Source organism: Myotis brandtii, unplaced genomic scaffold (genome assembly GCF_000412655.1).
Source record: "Myotis brandtii unplaced genomic scaffold, ASM41265v1 scaffold550, whole genome shotgun sequence".
NCBI lineage: Eukaryota > Metazoa > Chordata > Mammalia > Chiroptera > Vespertilionidae > Myotis > Myotis brandtii.
In genome coordinates, this window is record NW_005370043.1 from 3349511 (window position 1) to 3361907 (window position 12397).

The 12397-nt window shown below is 52.4% G+C and overlaps 1 protein-coding gene across 3 annotated transcripts; it reads right to left on the reverse strand.

The window, feature by feature from the left end:
• Positions 1–287: 287 nt before the first annotated feature.
• MFSD13A (major facilitator superfamily domain containing 13A) lies at positions 288–11010 on the reverse strand. 3 transcript variants are annotated; one of them, XM_014549400.1, is made up of 12 exons: positions 10918–11010; positions 10371–10593; positions 9474–9602; positions 6161–6402; positions 5662–5744; positions 5259–5375; positions 4642–5094; positions 4413–4515; positions 3805–3901; positions 3117–3288; positions 2847–3040; positions 288–1120 (listed from the first exon to the last, which is right to left on the reverse strand). In XM_014549400.1, the coding sequence occupies exons 4-12, from the start codon at positions 6326–6328 to the stop codon at positions 858–860; spliced, it is 1650 nt and encodes a 549-aa protein (XP_014404886.1). In that variant the 5' UTR covers positions 6329–6402; positions 9474–9602; positions 10371–10593; positions 10918–11010; the 3' UTR covers positions 288–857. The 3 variants fall into 3 exon arrangements, with proteins under 3 accessions (XP_014404886.1, XP_014404885.1, XP_014404887.1); XM_014549399.1 differs by lacking the exon at positions 9474–9602; XM_014549401.1 differs by lacking the exon at positions 5259–5375 and having other exon boundaries at positions 9474–10593; positions 10918–11008.
• Between the last annotated feature and the right edge of the window lie 1387 nt (positions 11011–12397).

Sequence of the window (12397 nt, forward strand, 5' to 3'; positions counted from 1 at the left end):
ACCATTTTTGAAAGCTCTCTGGTGTCTCCAAGGTTGCGGGCTCTGGCCTAAGAGGAGCCGCTCCTCTTTGATCACCGTGTCCTGCCGTGGTACATGGAAGTGCCCTGGGGCTACGACTGCATCCCAAGTGCCCATGCAGTTACCAGTCCACAGGTTCTCCCTGTTGCCTCTGTGAATCTGATGTGGGTGGCCTCTCAACTCACTTTGGAAAAGTGCTCTTGAGTGCTTTTCATATTAAATGAGTCATATTCCCCAACCCCACCACGCCCACACAGCACAGACCTCAGGAATGGGAACAGAATGACTTTAATCCGTTTGATGAGCTGAACCTCTTAGGAGGCCAGGTGGGCGTGGAGAAGCCCTGCAGCAGCGGGAGCATGCTACTTCAGGCACAACTGAAGCAGAGATGGCAGACACCACTGGAAGGGTGGAGGGACGGAGTGGGTGGGACTCCCAGTCAGCACCCCTGACTGGATGAAAGGCAGTATCAAAAGTGGTTCCTGAGCGCACATGAAGCCCCAGCCCCAGGCAGGGGGGATAGGCCTCTGTGCCCTGTGGCAACCCCATGTGACCACAGGGCATTCCCATCCCTTCTTGGTCCTTTTCTTACTCCTGCCCATGGGGCAAGCAGGTCCCTGAGCAAATTTGGCCCAGCTCTTGCCCAAGCTGGGCCAGGTAGCCAAGCACGATTTCAGACCCAATGACTCTCCTGGCTCAGACCCAGGAGCTCCCGTTCTGCCCTTTGATCTCGAGGCTGCACCCAATGAAGGCAGGGGAGCAGGACACCAGGCTGGCAAAAGTGGCTCCTGCCCAGAGCTGTGGGCACTGTCCTCACCAGAGTGGCCTTGTTGCACCTCTCACACTGTCTTAATGTCAAGGGTTTGGACTTGTGACAGATTCTGGCGTTGGGCTTTGACCATGCGCAGGCGTCTCCCATGCAGCGTGAACTTGGACCAGGTGAACAGTTGCAGCAGAGCACAGGTGATGGGCACCAGCACCAGCAGGTAGAAGCAGCCCTGGCGGAGTGTAGGGGCCTGAACCGGGGGTGGGGCCGGGGGTTCTGGCCAGGGTTGGGCCCTCCCCACAGGGGTCAGTGGGGACTGCTGGAAGAGATCATGACCTACGACGAGAGCGTGCAGAAAGAACAGAGTCGGCCCTGTGCTCCTCTCAGGTCCACAGTGCCACATCTCAGATGCCACACATACACAACCAAAACACATTGATTTCTACCCCAACCTTGCACCTCCCTTTCTGCCATCCACCCAATGGGCCAAAAGCCTCAAAGTCTTCCTAGATTCCTTGGTTGACTTTAGCACTCCCCAACAGCCAATCCTTCACCTCCACCCAACTCCAAAACACATCCCAACCCCAAATACTTCTTTCCAGCCTCCAAGCACCACCCTGGTCCAAGTCTCTATCGCCTCTGTCATAGCCTCCCTACAATCCATTCTCCATACAGCAGCCAGAGCCACCTCTTAAAAACAAATCAGACCATGTCACCCTCTGCTTAAAACCCTTCCAATAGCTTCTCTTTGAACTGAGAATAAAATCCAAACCCTGCCCTGCTCTCCAGAGCCCTCATCAACGTTTCCAGCTTCATCTAACCCAGTGGTTCTCAACCTTCCTAATACAGTTCCTCATTTGTGGTGACTCCCAACCATAAAATTATTTTCGTTGCTACTTCATAACTGTAATTTTGCTACTGTTATGAATCGTAATGTAAATATCTGATATGCAGGATGTATTTTCATTGTTACAAATTGAACATAATTAAAGCATAGTGATTAATCACAAAAACAATATGTAATTATATATTCAATATGTGTTTTCCGATGGTCTTAGGCGACCCCTGTGAAAGGGTCGTTCGACCACCAAAGTGGTCGCGACCCACAGGTTGAGAACCGCTGATCTAACCACTCCTGATACCTTGTGCCTTTGCACTTGTCACTCCTCTGGGATCCACTGAGATCTTTGTAGACCAAATCCTTCCCATTCAGTTCCTATCTGGCTGTCACTTCCTCAGAGAGACCTTCCCAGACCACACTAAGTAGCTTTTCAGACACATTACAATAAGGCCTCACTCAATGTCCTCAGTAAGTTCTGTGACTCTACGTGAAACAATGTATAATGAACCAACTTTAGCATAGGCCAGCAATGGCGAACTTATGACACGCGTGTCATAAGTGACACACGAACTCATTTTTTTGGTTGATTTTTCTTTGTTAAATGGCATTTAAATATATAAAATAAATATCAAGAATATAAGTCTTTGTTTTACTATGGTTGCAAATATCAAAAAATTTCTATATGTGACACGGCACCAGAGTTAAGTTAGGGTTTTTCAAAATGCTGACACGCCGAGCTCAAAAGGTTCGCCATCACTGGCCTAGGCTAATTGATATAAACAAGTGAAGTTCCTACAGCATCTCATCAACATTATAATGCAACAACACTGAACAAAACCCCATCTGTTGAAGACCTGCTGTGTTTTCACCCCTGTGCTTATCACCATCTGCTATTTTCTTGTTTGGCTACATAACACCACATCCCCCTCCTCCCAACTAGAATTAAGCTTCACAATGCGAGGGCCTCGCATGTCTCACTGTTGTCTCCCTAGCACTCAGAGCACCACCTGGCAGAGACAGTATTCTATACATATTTGTCGAATCCATGAATGAACTCTTGAAAGAAGAATCAGAAACCCAGTTTTTCTACTCATGGTGGAGAGGCAGAGGAGGTGTGGCACCCAGGGTAATCCAGTTGCCATTCTCTCCCTCACCAGACCTAGAGCCAGGCTTGTCAGCTGGTATGCCAGGCAAGCCCCTTGCCAGCCCCTGGGCCCTCACCTGTGTAGAAGCACAGCAGCCAGGTGCCCAGCAGTGGGGCCAAGGTTTGGCCTGGCTTGGTCACCAGGGCCACCATGCCGAAGAGAAGCGCCGAGGCCGCCTGCTTGCGGCGGTTCAGCACCAGGTCCTCATCCACCAGGTCAGTGACCACCAAGGTCAATAGCTTACAGGTGCCCTCCGTGAAGACACGGTTGCTGCCAGCAGAGAGAGAAAGCAGGCAAGAGTGAAGGGGTGCAACAGAGGTGTGGGGTGAGGGAGGGCAGGGCATACCTGGCAATGAAGAGGCAGAGCAGGCCAGGGCGGTCGGGGCCGGCCAGAAGCATGAGCAGGCTCAGGCCCAGCTTAAGCAGGAAGAGCCCCCGCACCACGGTGTAGACGCCCCAGCGCCGGCACAGGGGCAGGAAGTAGAGGTTGTTGAGATGGGGGGCGACATAGGAGATGCCTGAGGAGAAGGGGTGCAGCCTTGTCGGGACAGTGCGGCAGCTTCCACAATTGTCCACATTTAACAGTCAGAATCAGGGTTTGCCAGGCTCTGTGCTGAGAGCTAATCTGCATCCTTTTATTTAATCCCCACAGCCTTTTAAGGTCAGTACTATTACTCCTACCTTACAGGTGAGAAATGGAGACCCAAAGATAGGAAATAAAACACCCAAGGCCAAACAGTCAATAAGCACAGTCCGGACTCACAGCCAGGCCCGGCACACTGTGCCGTCTCGCCTCTGGGCGGCACCATCACCGAGCGGACCACCATGAGAGCAGCCCCGCCCCCTCATACCCATAACAGGCTTCCTCACCCCTTCCTCAGGAAAACAGAGCTGGGGGCTGGAGGTGCAACCCACCACAGACTCTGCCCTCTGCCACCCAGGCCCGAGCTGGGGAGTGGCTGTGCCTGCAGCTGGGCTAGGGGTGCTGGGGTGCGAGCCTCTGCCCTTCCAGCCTGCCCGAGACACCCACTCACCCAGCAGGAAGGAGCCGGTGGAGAGGGAGATGTGGTCTGACAACAGGTGCTCCAGGAAGAGGGGGAAGAAGTTGCTGTTGAAGTGGCAGTGGAAGACCTGAAACCCAACAGGGCGGTGAGGAGGCTGCCGGGCAGGGGGCGGCCCGGGCAAGAGCAGCCTTTATCCCCCGTCCCTCAGCATGGAACATGCCACAACAAGACCTAAAACCAATTCCTGTTGCTTATCGAATTTTGCTAAAAGTTAGGAATGATAACATTGTCATTAGAACAGTTAAAAGTTTTCTTTCTTTTAAATTAAAAACACCTTAGTAAAGCAAGCTTAATGACATAAAAATGATCTGGCTAGCTTATATACTACCTGTGTTTTAGGTGTGGCACTTGGTATTTTTAAAAGTTTGTCACAGAGTGCCCAGAGGCTGAGACTTGCCTAAGACTTCACAAGGAGTTGGGAGCTCAGATGGTGCTAGAACCCAACCTGTGTCCCTGCCTTCGAATCACCCTGCAGTCATCACGCGAAGCCCAGGACTGATTTCCCAGCGTTTGAGAAACCTACTCCGCTGAGTGAGGCCTACCCTGCCTATCCTGGGTGGGGGAGACTGCTCCCATACCTGCACCAGGTCCATGACCACGAACCACAGGAAGTTCCGGTGATGCGCCAGCTGCCAGAGGTACTGGCCCAAGGTGATGTTGCCCGCCTCCTCTCCACACAGGCTATGGGGCAGAGGGGAGTCAAGAACAGCCTAGGGCTGGGCCAGATCCACCCCCACCCCAGGGCAGCCACCCATCAGACAGGGGATCAGCACTGACATCAGACTCAGAACAGTGCTGGCCACTCACCCGCTATCCGCAGCCAGGTCTGGACACCCTGGCTCCCTACCGGCCGCCTCTACCCGCCGCCTCAGGAGCCGTGTGGCCCCCACAAAGCCTAGCGCAGAGCCAGCAGCCAGTGCCACGCAGAAGGCACGGAAGGAGGAGAAGTCCTCCTTGTTCCAGAAGGCGTAGGAGGCAAAGACAGAGAGGGAGCCAGCAGCACTGAAGAGGGAGCAGTAGAAGTTGAGGTGGGTGCGGTCGTGGGCTGAGAGGGCCAGGTCAGCCAGCAAGGCGTGATGGTGCAGGTCCACGAGCGTCAGGAAGCTATCATAGAGGCACAGGCACAGCAGGAACTGCAGGCCTGCTGGGGCCCAGGGCACCCAGAACACCAGGAATGACAGCGCCAGCAGCGGCCCATGCCAGCCAAGTGCCCGCACCCGTGCCAGCACCACGGCCCTCGAGGAGAGCCCAGGGCCTGACCTGCCAGGGAGAGGAGGGCTGTTGGGAGGTGCCCTTGCAGCCTTGGTTCCCAGTCCCCCCTGCTCAGGACCAGAGGAGGGACAGAGGCCCAGAATGTGGGACTCACCCCAGGGTGTCCCACTGAGCTTCGAGTCCTCAGCCTCCAATTAGGAAGCACAACTCACCAGGGGGTACTCCCTCCTCCGCTCCCTTGCCAGCTGCCAGGGCTGAGGGCCAAAGAGGGGTGTGATACCATTTCTTCAGGGTTGGGGCAGTGATGGGCAGGGATGGGGTAAAGTAATCTGCCAGAAGCAGCAGAGGGTGAGGTAGTGAGTGCCCAGTCCCGAGGGCCAGACAAGCGGACCTGAGGTCCATCTCTCCACAAGGTGATCAAGGCCAACAGTTAGTCAAGGCCACTTTGCCAACCCAGACAGTCTGCCCTGACCTCGGGGAGCGGAGGAAGCCTTGACAATAGCTGAAAATGGTCTCCCTTTCTCTCCCCACCCCAAACACAGGTGGGGGGTCCTCCAGTCCTGGGAAGGGTGGGGTGGGACAGGACCAGTGGTGAGCCTCCCCCAAGACACAAACCGGGGCTGGGAGCTGAGGAAATGACGGTCACTCAGCCAGCCGAAGAGGGGGTCGTTGAGGCTGTTCCACAGGAGAAACACCGTCTGTGGGCAGAGGGGAGACGGGTGGGCTCCAGGCAGCTTCTTCTCCAGGGCTTCCCCTACCCCGCCTGCTCACCACCTCTTACAGATGACAACAGCTTTCCTGCCTGCACACTTTGCTCAGGTCAGCCCCTCTGCTGAAACCCACTCTATGGGCCACTGTCCCCATCAAACTCCCACCTGGCCATGGCCCCGCTGATACATTAATGTATGTGAATACATAAAACAGTCCCTGGCTCATAGGACAGAGGCCAGAGCTGGTGTAATCCCCACTGAAGCGTCATCAAGGCCTCCAGCTCAGCTTTTTTTCTTGCTGAGCCTCAGTGGGCAGCCTGGCCTGCCCCCACGCTCCTGGCTCCTGGCTCCTGGCGGGACCCAGCACTGCCATCTGCCCGACTCCCACCCCAGCACTGGCCTACCTCTCCGACCCAGAAGGCAGCTTTGCTGATCTTGTACACTGAGACAAAGGTGTCCACATAGTAAAGCAGGAACACGTTGTGCAAAACGGTGATGAAGAGGGTCAGGGAGCCATAGACCACAGCTGTGGGCAAGTCCAACAGCCAGGCCTGGGGCCAACCCAGCCCCATGGCTGCCAGCCCAGCCTCAGCCTAGGAGCGCTGAGATGCACTCGTGGCCACGTGCAGTTTGGCCATCCTTGTCCCTGGGGAAGAAGGAGCTAGTTAGCTGCAAGGATCAGAGCCAGCAGTGCTCCAAACCACAGACCTGTGAGTCATTTAAAAACTCATTTTCAACTGGGAGAAAGTTTGCACGTAAAATAGAGCTGGGGAATTGTTAATGACATACAGCTGAAACAGTGCTGTTCGTCACCATGCCCGGGAGTAACCCGAGAAAACTGATAAAGGCGTGGGAAGCAAAGGCAGGCGTCCAACAAGTGTTGAGCCAGGGCCAACCTTGCTCGGGCTATGTGCTCAGTATCTTCTTTCATGGGCACCATCTGCCCTTCATGATCTAGACGTGACAACCTTGGGCCTGGGCAGGCGGTGCACCTACAATATAACTGCAAGCTACTTAACCCAAGCCTCAGTTTCCTCTCCTGTCGAGGGAAAAGGAGATGATCACACTTACTCTGCAGAGACGCTTAAAAGATTAAATAAGGTGACTCACAGAAAGTGCTCAATGAATGGATGTTGGTGATGTCATTATTCGCTTTACAAAATCCCTACAAAGTGTATAGCACTATTACAATATTATAGAGCAACGCCAAGCTCAGAGATGTTAAGTAATTTGCCCAATGTCACACAGCAAAAACGTAGATTTGAACCTTGGCCTCTCTGGCTCCAAAGCCTTATCTGCCACTTGCCCTCCCAAATCAGGTTCCTACAAACGGTTGGATAAAATGGAGAAACCTGCTGTGACGTTAAGTCCCATAGATACAGAAGCATAATAAGAGTCCACAACTACCCATGCACTTTGATTCCAGAAATTCCTCCTCAAGGAGCTAACCCCAAAGGAATGTGTATAGAGATGTTCATGGCAGCCACGTTTACAAACAACAAAAAACTGGACACAGCCCAAGAACACAACAAAGGGACTGGCTCAGCAAGCTGATGCTCTCTAGAAAGCGGAAGCACATGGAGAAACTCGACACATGAAAGAGAAACTCAAGAACGTGTTACGTGAAAAGAGAGAACAAAGGACAGCATGGTTGCCTGGTTTCCAACCAGGCCGATTTGTGCAGAAACTGGCTGGCTGGACTGATGGTCATGGGTGGGAAAGGAAATAAAGGTAGGATTTTTAATAGAGCACTGCTTCTCCAACTGAAATGTACCTGAGGACTGTGCTGAGACGTAGTTCCTCCTCAGGTCTGGGGAGGAATCTGAGATTCAGAATTTCTAACAGGCTCCCAGGTGACACCACGTTGCTGGTCCATGAGTGCACTTTAAACAGTGAGGCGTTGCCCTGACCGTTTGGCTCAGTGGATAGAGTGTCGGCCTGTGGACTGAAGGGTCCCAGGTTCGATTCCGGTCAAGGGCATGTACCTTGGTTTCGGGCACATCCCCACTAGGAGGTGTGCAGGAAGCAGCTGATCGATGTTTCTCTCTCATAGATGTTTCTAACTCTCTATCCCTCTCTCTTCCTCTCTGTAAGAAATCAATAAAAATAAATATATTTTAAAAATAGATAAATAAATAAAATAAACAGTGAGGCATTAAGTCCATCGTTTTTGTTAGGCTCTCTCTCATTGTTTCTAACTCTCTATCCCTCTCTCTTCCTCTCTGTAAGAAATCAATAAAAATAAATATATTTTAAAAATAGATAAATAAATAAAATAAACAGTGAGGCATTAAGTCCATCGTTTTTGTTAGGCTCAAAGCTGCCGTTCTCTTTTTAGAGAAACAAGCCCATGTGTGCTTGACTGACCCCCAGCAGGAAGCTATGGGTGCTTCCTTTTCTCACACTCCCTGTTGGGAATTAAATTGCATCCAAAAAATGTGTTCAAGTCCTAACCTCCAGTACCTCTGTGACCTTACTTGGAAATAGGGCCTTTGTAGATGTAACCAAGTTAAAATGAGGTCATACTGAATTAGCATGAGCCCTGATCCCATGATTGGTTTCCTTATAAGGAGATGGAAATTTGGACACAGACACACACACACACACAGCAGGGAGATGCCAGATGAAGACGAAGGCAGAAATTGGAGTGATGCAGCGACAAGTCAAGGAATACCAAGGATTAGGGCAAACGCCAGAAGCCGCAATAGGCAAGGATGGACACCTCTAGATCTGCCTTCCAGAGGGACCGTGGCCCTGCTGACACCTTGATTTTGGACTTCTACCTTTCAGAACTGTGAGAGAATACGTTTTGGTTTTTCAGGCTACCCAGTTTGTGGTCATTTGTTACAGCAACCCTAGGAGACTTATACCCACCCTTGGGGGCTGAGCCTCTGTGACCCAAACCTGCCCATGGGCCTCATCTCTATGTCCATGCACACATGTGCGTGTGGGTGAGCACACACATACACATGCACGCATGCTCACACATACTCACACACACAGTGCCAAAACTTGTTTCCCAGCAAGGTCAGGCCCTAGAGAGCTGACTTCAGCCCCAGTCCAACAGTAATGACCCCACAGGACCGGTCCTTCCCCCATTACCAGCCATGGCTCCCGCTCCCTGCGGAGCCTTCAGGGGCCTCTGCTGTCTGGCCTCTCCCAGCCTGTCCAGCCAGGCCTGCCTTGCATCTTCAAGCCACCTTCTCCTCTGGCCAGGCCTTTGTGCTTGCTGGAGCCTCCCATGAGAAGCACCCTCCCCACCTCCCCATCTCCATCTCCCCCATCCTTTAGGAGCCAGCACCGTGTCCAGGAGACCTTCTCCAACTCCTCGGCCCTCACTGATGCCTTCTGCCCCTGCACAGCAGACTCTCCTGCCTGCCCACTGCAGCCTGACTGGGGGCCTTCGGGGACAGGGCCTGTGTCTTCTCCCTCTATCTCCCTCTCAAGGAGAATGGGCTGAACTTGACACTCTTGCTCTGGGAGTAACTGACTAGTAAAGAAAGAGGGTCTGATGGGAGAAGAGGAGAGAATCTCCCTGGGTCGCTCTCAGACTCACTGGAAGCCAAGTGGCAATTACTCAAGAGATCTGTACGCACCCCCAGCCTGTTGCCAGTCCATGCCTAGTGGTGGAGGAAGGAGAGAAGGAGAAGCAGCCAAAACTACCTGAAACCACCCACTAAGTCTATGAGAACCTCTCCCAGGCCACAATGGTCCTACCCTGCCCCAAAGCAGGAAGATGGCCAAGTGGCTTCTCTCTGGAACTTTGAGCCTCTGAAGGAACGGTTGGTGGGAAATGCTTTTCTTTTCTTTCACAGCTTTATTGAGGTATCACTGACACACAATAATCTGCACATGTTCAAAGTGTACAGTCTGATCAGTTTTAACATGTATGCACCTGTGAAACCATCGCCACAACGGAGATCATGAACAGATCCGTCACCCTACAAGTGCCCTTGGCACTTTCTAAGTAACAGAGCTGAGAGAAGACACACTGGAGGTCTTCCAAGTCCTGACTTCACCATTTAGTCCCTGTGTGCCCTGGAGCAATTTGCTTAACCTCTTTATGCCTGCTTCTTGATCTGCAATAGGGGCCAACCTTCCTAAGGCTACTGTTAGTGGTCAGTGAGTCAATGAGAAAAGACCCTACAGCACTCAGCATGGTAAGTGTGGTGAGCACGTTAGAGATTATTACTATTGAACCTCTGAAGCCTTCCCTACCCACCACACAAGGACGGGGTATAAAGGTGCCTTGGGGCTGTAAAGCACAATGTACTCCTGTTACTAATCTTAACCTGGCTCACTTTCTCTGATCCCCCAGGGAATCAGAACTCCCCTACCTCACCTCCAAAGCCTTTGTCCAAGGCAGTGACGCTCCCTTTCCCACCCAGATGTCCAGTGACCTGCCCCAGTTGCTGGAGAAGGTAAACCTTGCAGGCAAGTTCACAAGCTCCAGGCTCCCCCACTGGGACAACAGTAGAAAACCTTTGAGGGGATGAGATGGAAAGGCTATGACTGTGCCACCAGAAGGGTCTGGGTTTAATGTCAACTGCACTTCCTACTAAGAGTGTAACCTCAGGCAAGCCACTTAACCAGTCTGAGTCCTGGTTTTCTTACCTGTAAGATGGGGTCATAATGCCATGTTGATAGGAGTGCAGGGAGGATTAAACTAATGTCCTGAGCACCAGGCAAACCACATGAAAGATGCTCAGAAACTGGCTCTTCCTTGGGCTCACTTATAACAGATCAGGGCAGCAGCAGGGCAATATCCTGGCAGTCAGGTCTCTTCTGATGGTGGTAAAGGAAGTGGAGAGACTTTTAAAAGTCAGAAGAGGAGGGCCTGCAATGAGCAGGGGCAAATACAATATTCGGGAATGCCAGAGACAAGCCCCCAGCACAGGGCAGGGCTAGAGGCCAAGCAGCCTGTCCAGCTAAGCCTGTGTCCAGGAGCAGAAGCTGCGAGGGGAGTGTGCAGGGTCACTCACAGGGTTTCTCTTCCAGATTCTGCTCCTCCATCAGAAAATGCCTTCCCCTACTAGCCTCCCACCCTCGATCCACCCTAGCAGAGAATAACATCCCTGCCTCCCCGAGGGAGAAAGAGCAGGAGCCCACCCAACCTCGTGCATAGCCTGCTGAAATATCCTGTAACAGAATCCACCCCCACCTTGGCACTTTGTGGAGAGCCATACCGTTCCCTGCTGTGTGGTCTTGAGCCAGCCACTCCCTCTCCCTGGGCCTCAGACTCATCTATAAAGTGAGAATGACAAAGTCAACCTCTTAAATTGCTGTGGGCTGAAATGCAAAAGGTAGACACAGTATCAAGCACAGTATCTGGCACATAGAAGACCCTCAATAAACAGTAGCTATTAATACTTTTTTTTTTCATGTCTCTGACATTTGGTTTCATGATCTTTTAAAGATTTCAGTCAGTCTCCCTTCTGTCAAACCCATGACTGAAGTTGTCTTTCTAGCAGCCAACACTGTTGCTTCTGTCTGCCTGGTATATACTCCCAACCTCAGATTCTCTTTTGAAATGCCACCTTCACAACTTCCTTCATGCTGCTCCTTCCTCCTCACTACCCTTGCTGTAACTATGCACCATTTCTCAAGTGTATAGGATTTGTCAATTTTTTATATCCATTATCATGAGTCCTTACAACTCTGGTTATTATCTCCATCTAAGGCTCAGGAGGTTAAATAACTGGCCCCAAGTCACAGAGAGATTAAGTGCTGAAGCCAAGATTCAAAACGGGGGTTTTGACTAAAACATTTCAGCATTTCTCGCGTCACCCTGCCCACCTCCGTTTTATCAAATCCTGCTGATTCAAGGCCCAGGTTAGCGGCACCAGCCTTCCAAACGACACGCAGTCAGGTGTTCTCTCCTCTTTTCAAATCCCTTGGCTCCTGCATCAGGATCCAAATGCCTCCCTTATCCTCCTCCCGCCTCCGATGGGCTCCTTGAGGGCAGGGCCAGGTCAGACCCACTTCTGATTTCTGCTCCCTGCTCCACCAGGCTCCTTCACCACAGTAGGTGCTCAACGAATACATGGTGGGTGGATTTGCCCCTAAAAGGCCAGTATGAGCATTCTCCAACCCTCGGGAAGGGCAGCACCCCCAGGTCCCACTGGATCTCTCAGTTCTGCCTTCTGCTTGGCTATCGGGAGCCTTGTCTTCCTGCCCAGTGTCCCCACAGCAAGGCCCGACCGGCCAGGGCTTTGGGGGAACCCACGCGGGTGGGCTGCCCTCCTCCTCCGGCTGGAAAAGGAATTTCACCTGATTAGGGGAGGGGCCTTCTCCCTCCCCCTCCCCCGCAGGAGCGCGTTACTCGGGGGCTGGCGCTGAAACTCGAGATGGATCTGCAGCCGGTCTGCACGTTAAAATCACCTAATCAATAGCACCCAAGCCCAGGCCTCACCCCTGACCAATTAAATCAGAATTTCTAGGGATGGGGTCCAGCATGGTGTTCTTCTAAAGCTCCCCAAGGGGTTCTCCTACGTCACCTGCGCTAAGGGCCTTTATGCTAATAAAATGGATCGGGCCGAAGCATGCCGCGCGCCCCAGCCCCCGGGAGCCCCAGGGCAAGGATTCCACCCGCGCCGCCTGCGCCCAGGTTTCTCCCACCCTGACCCAGACTCTCCAACCCC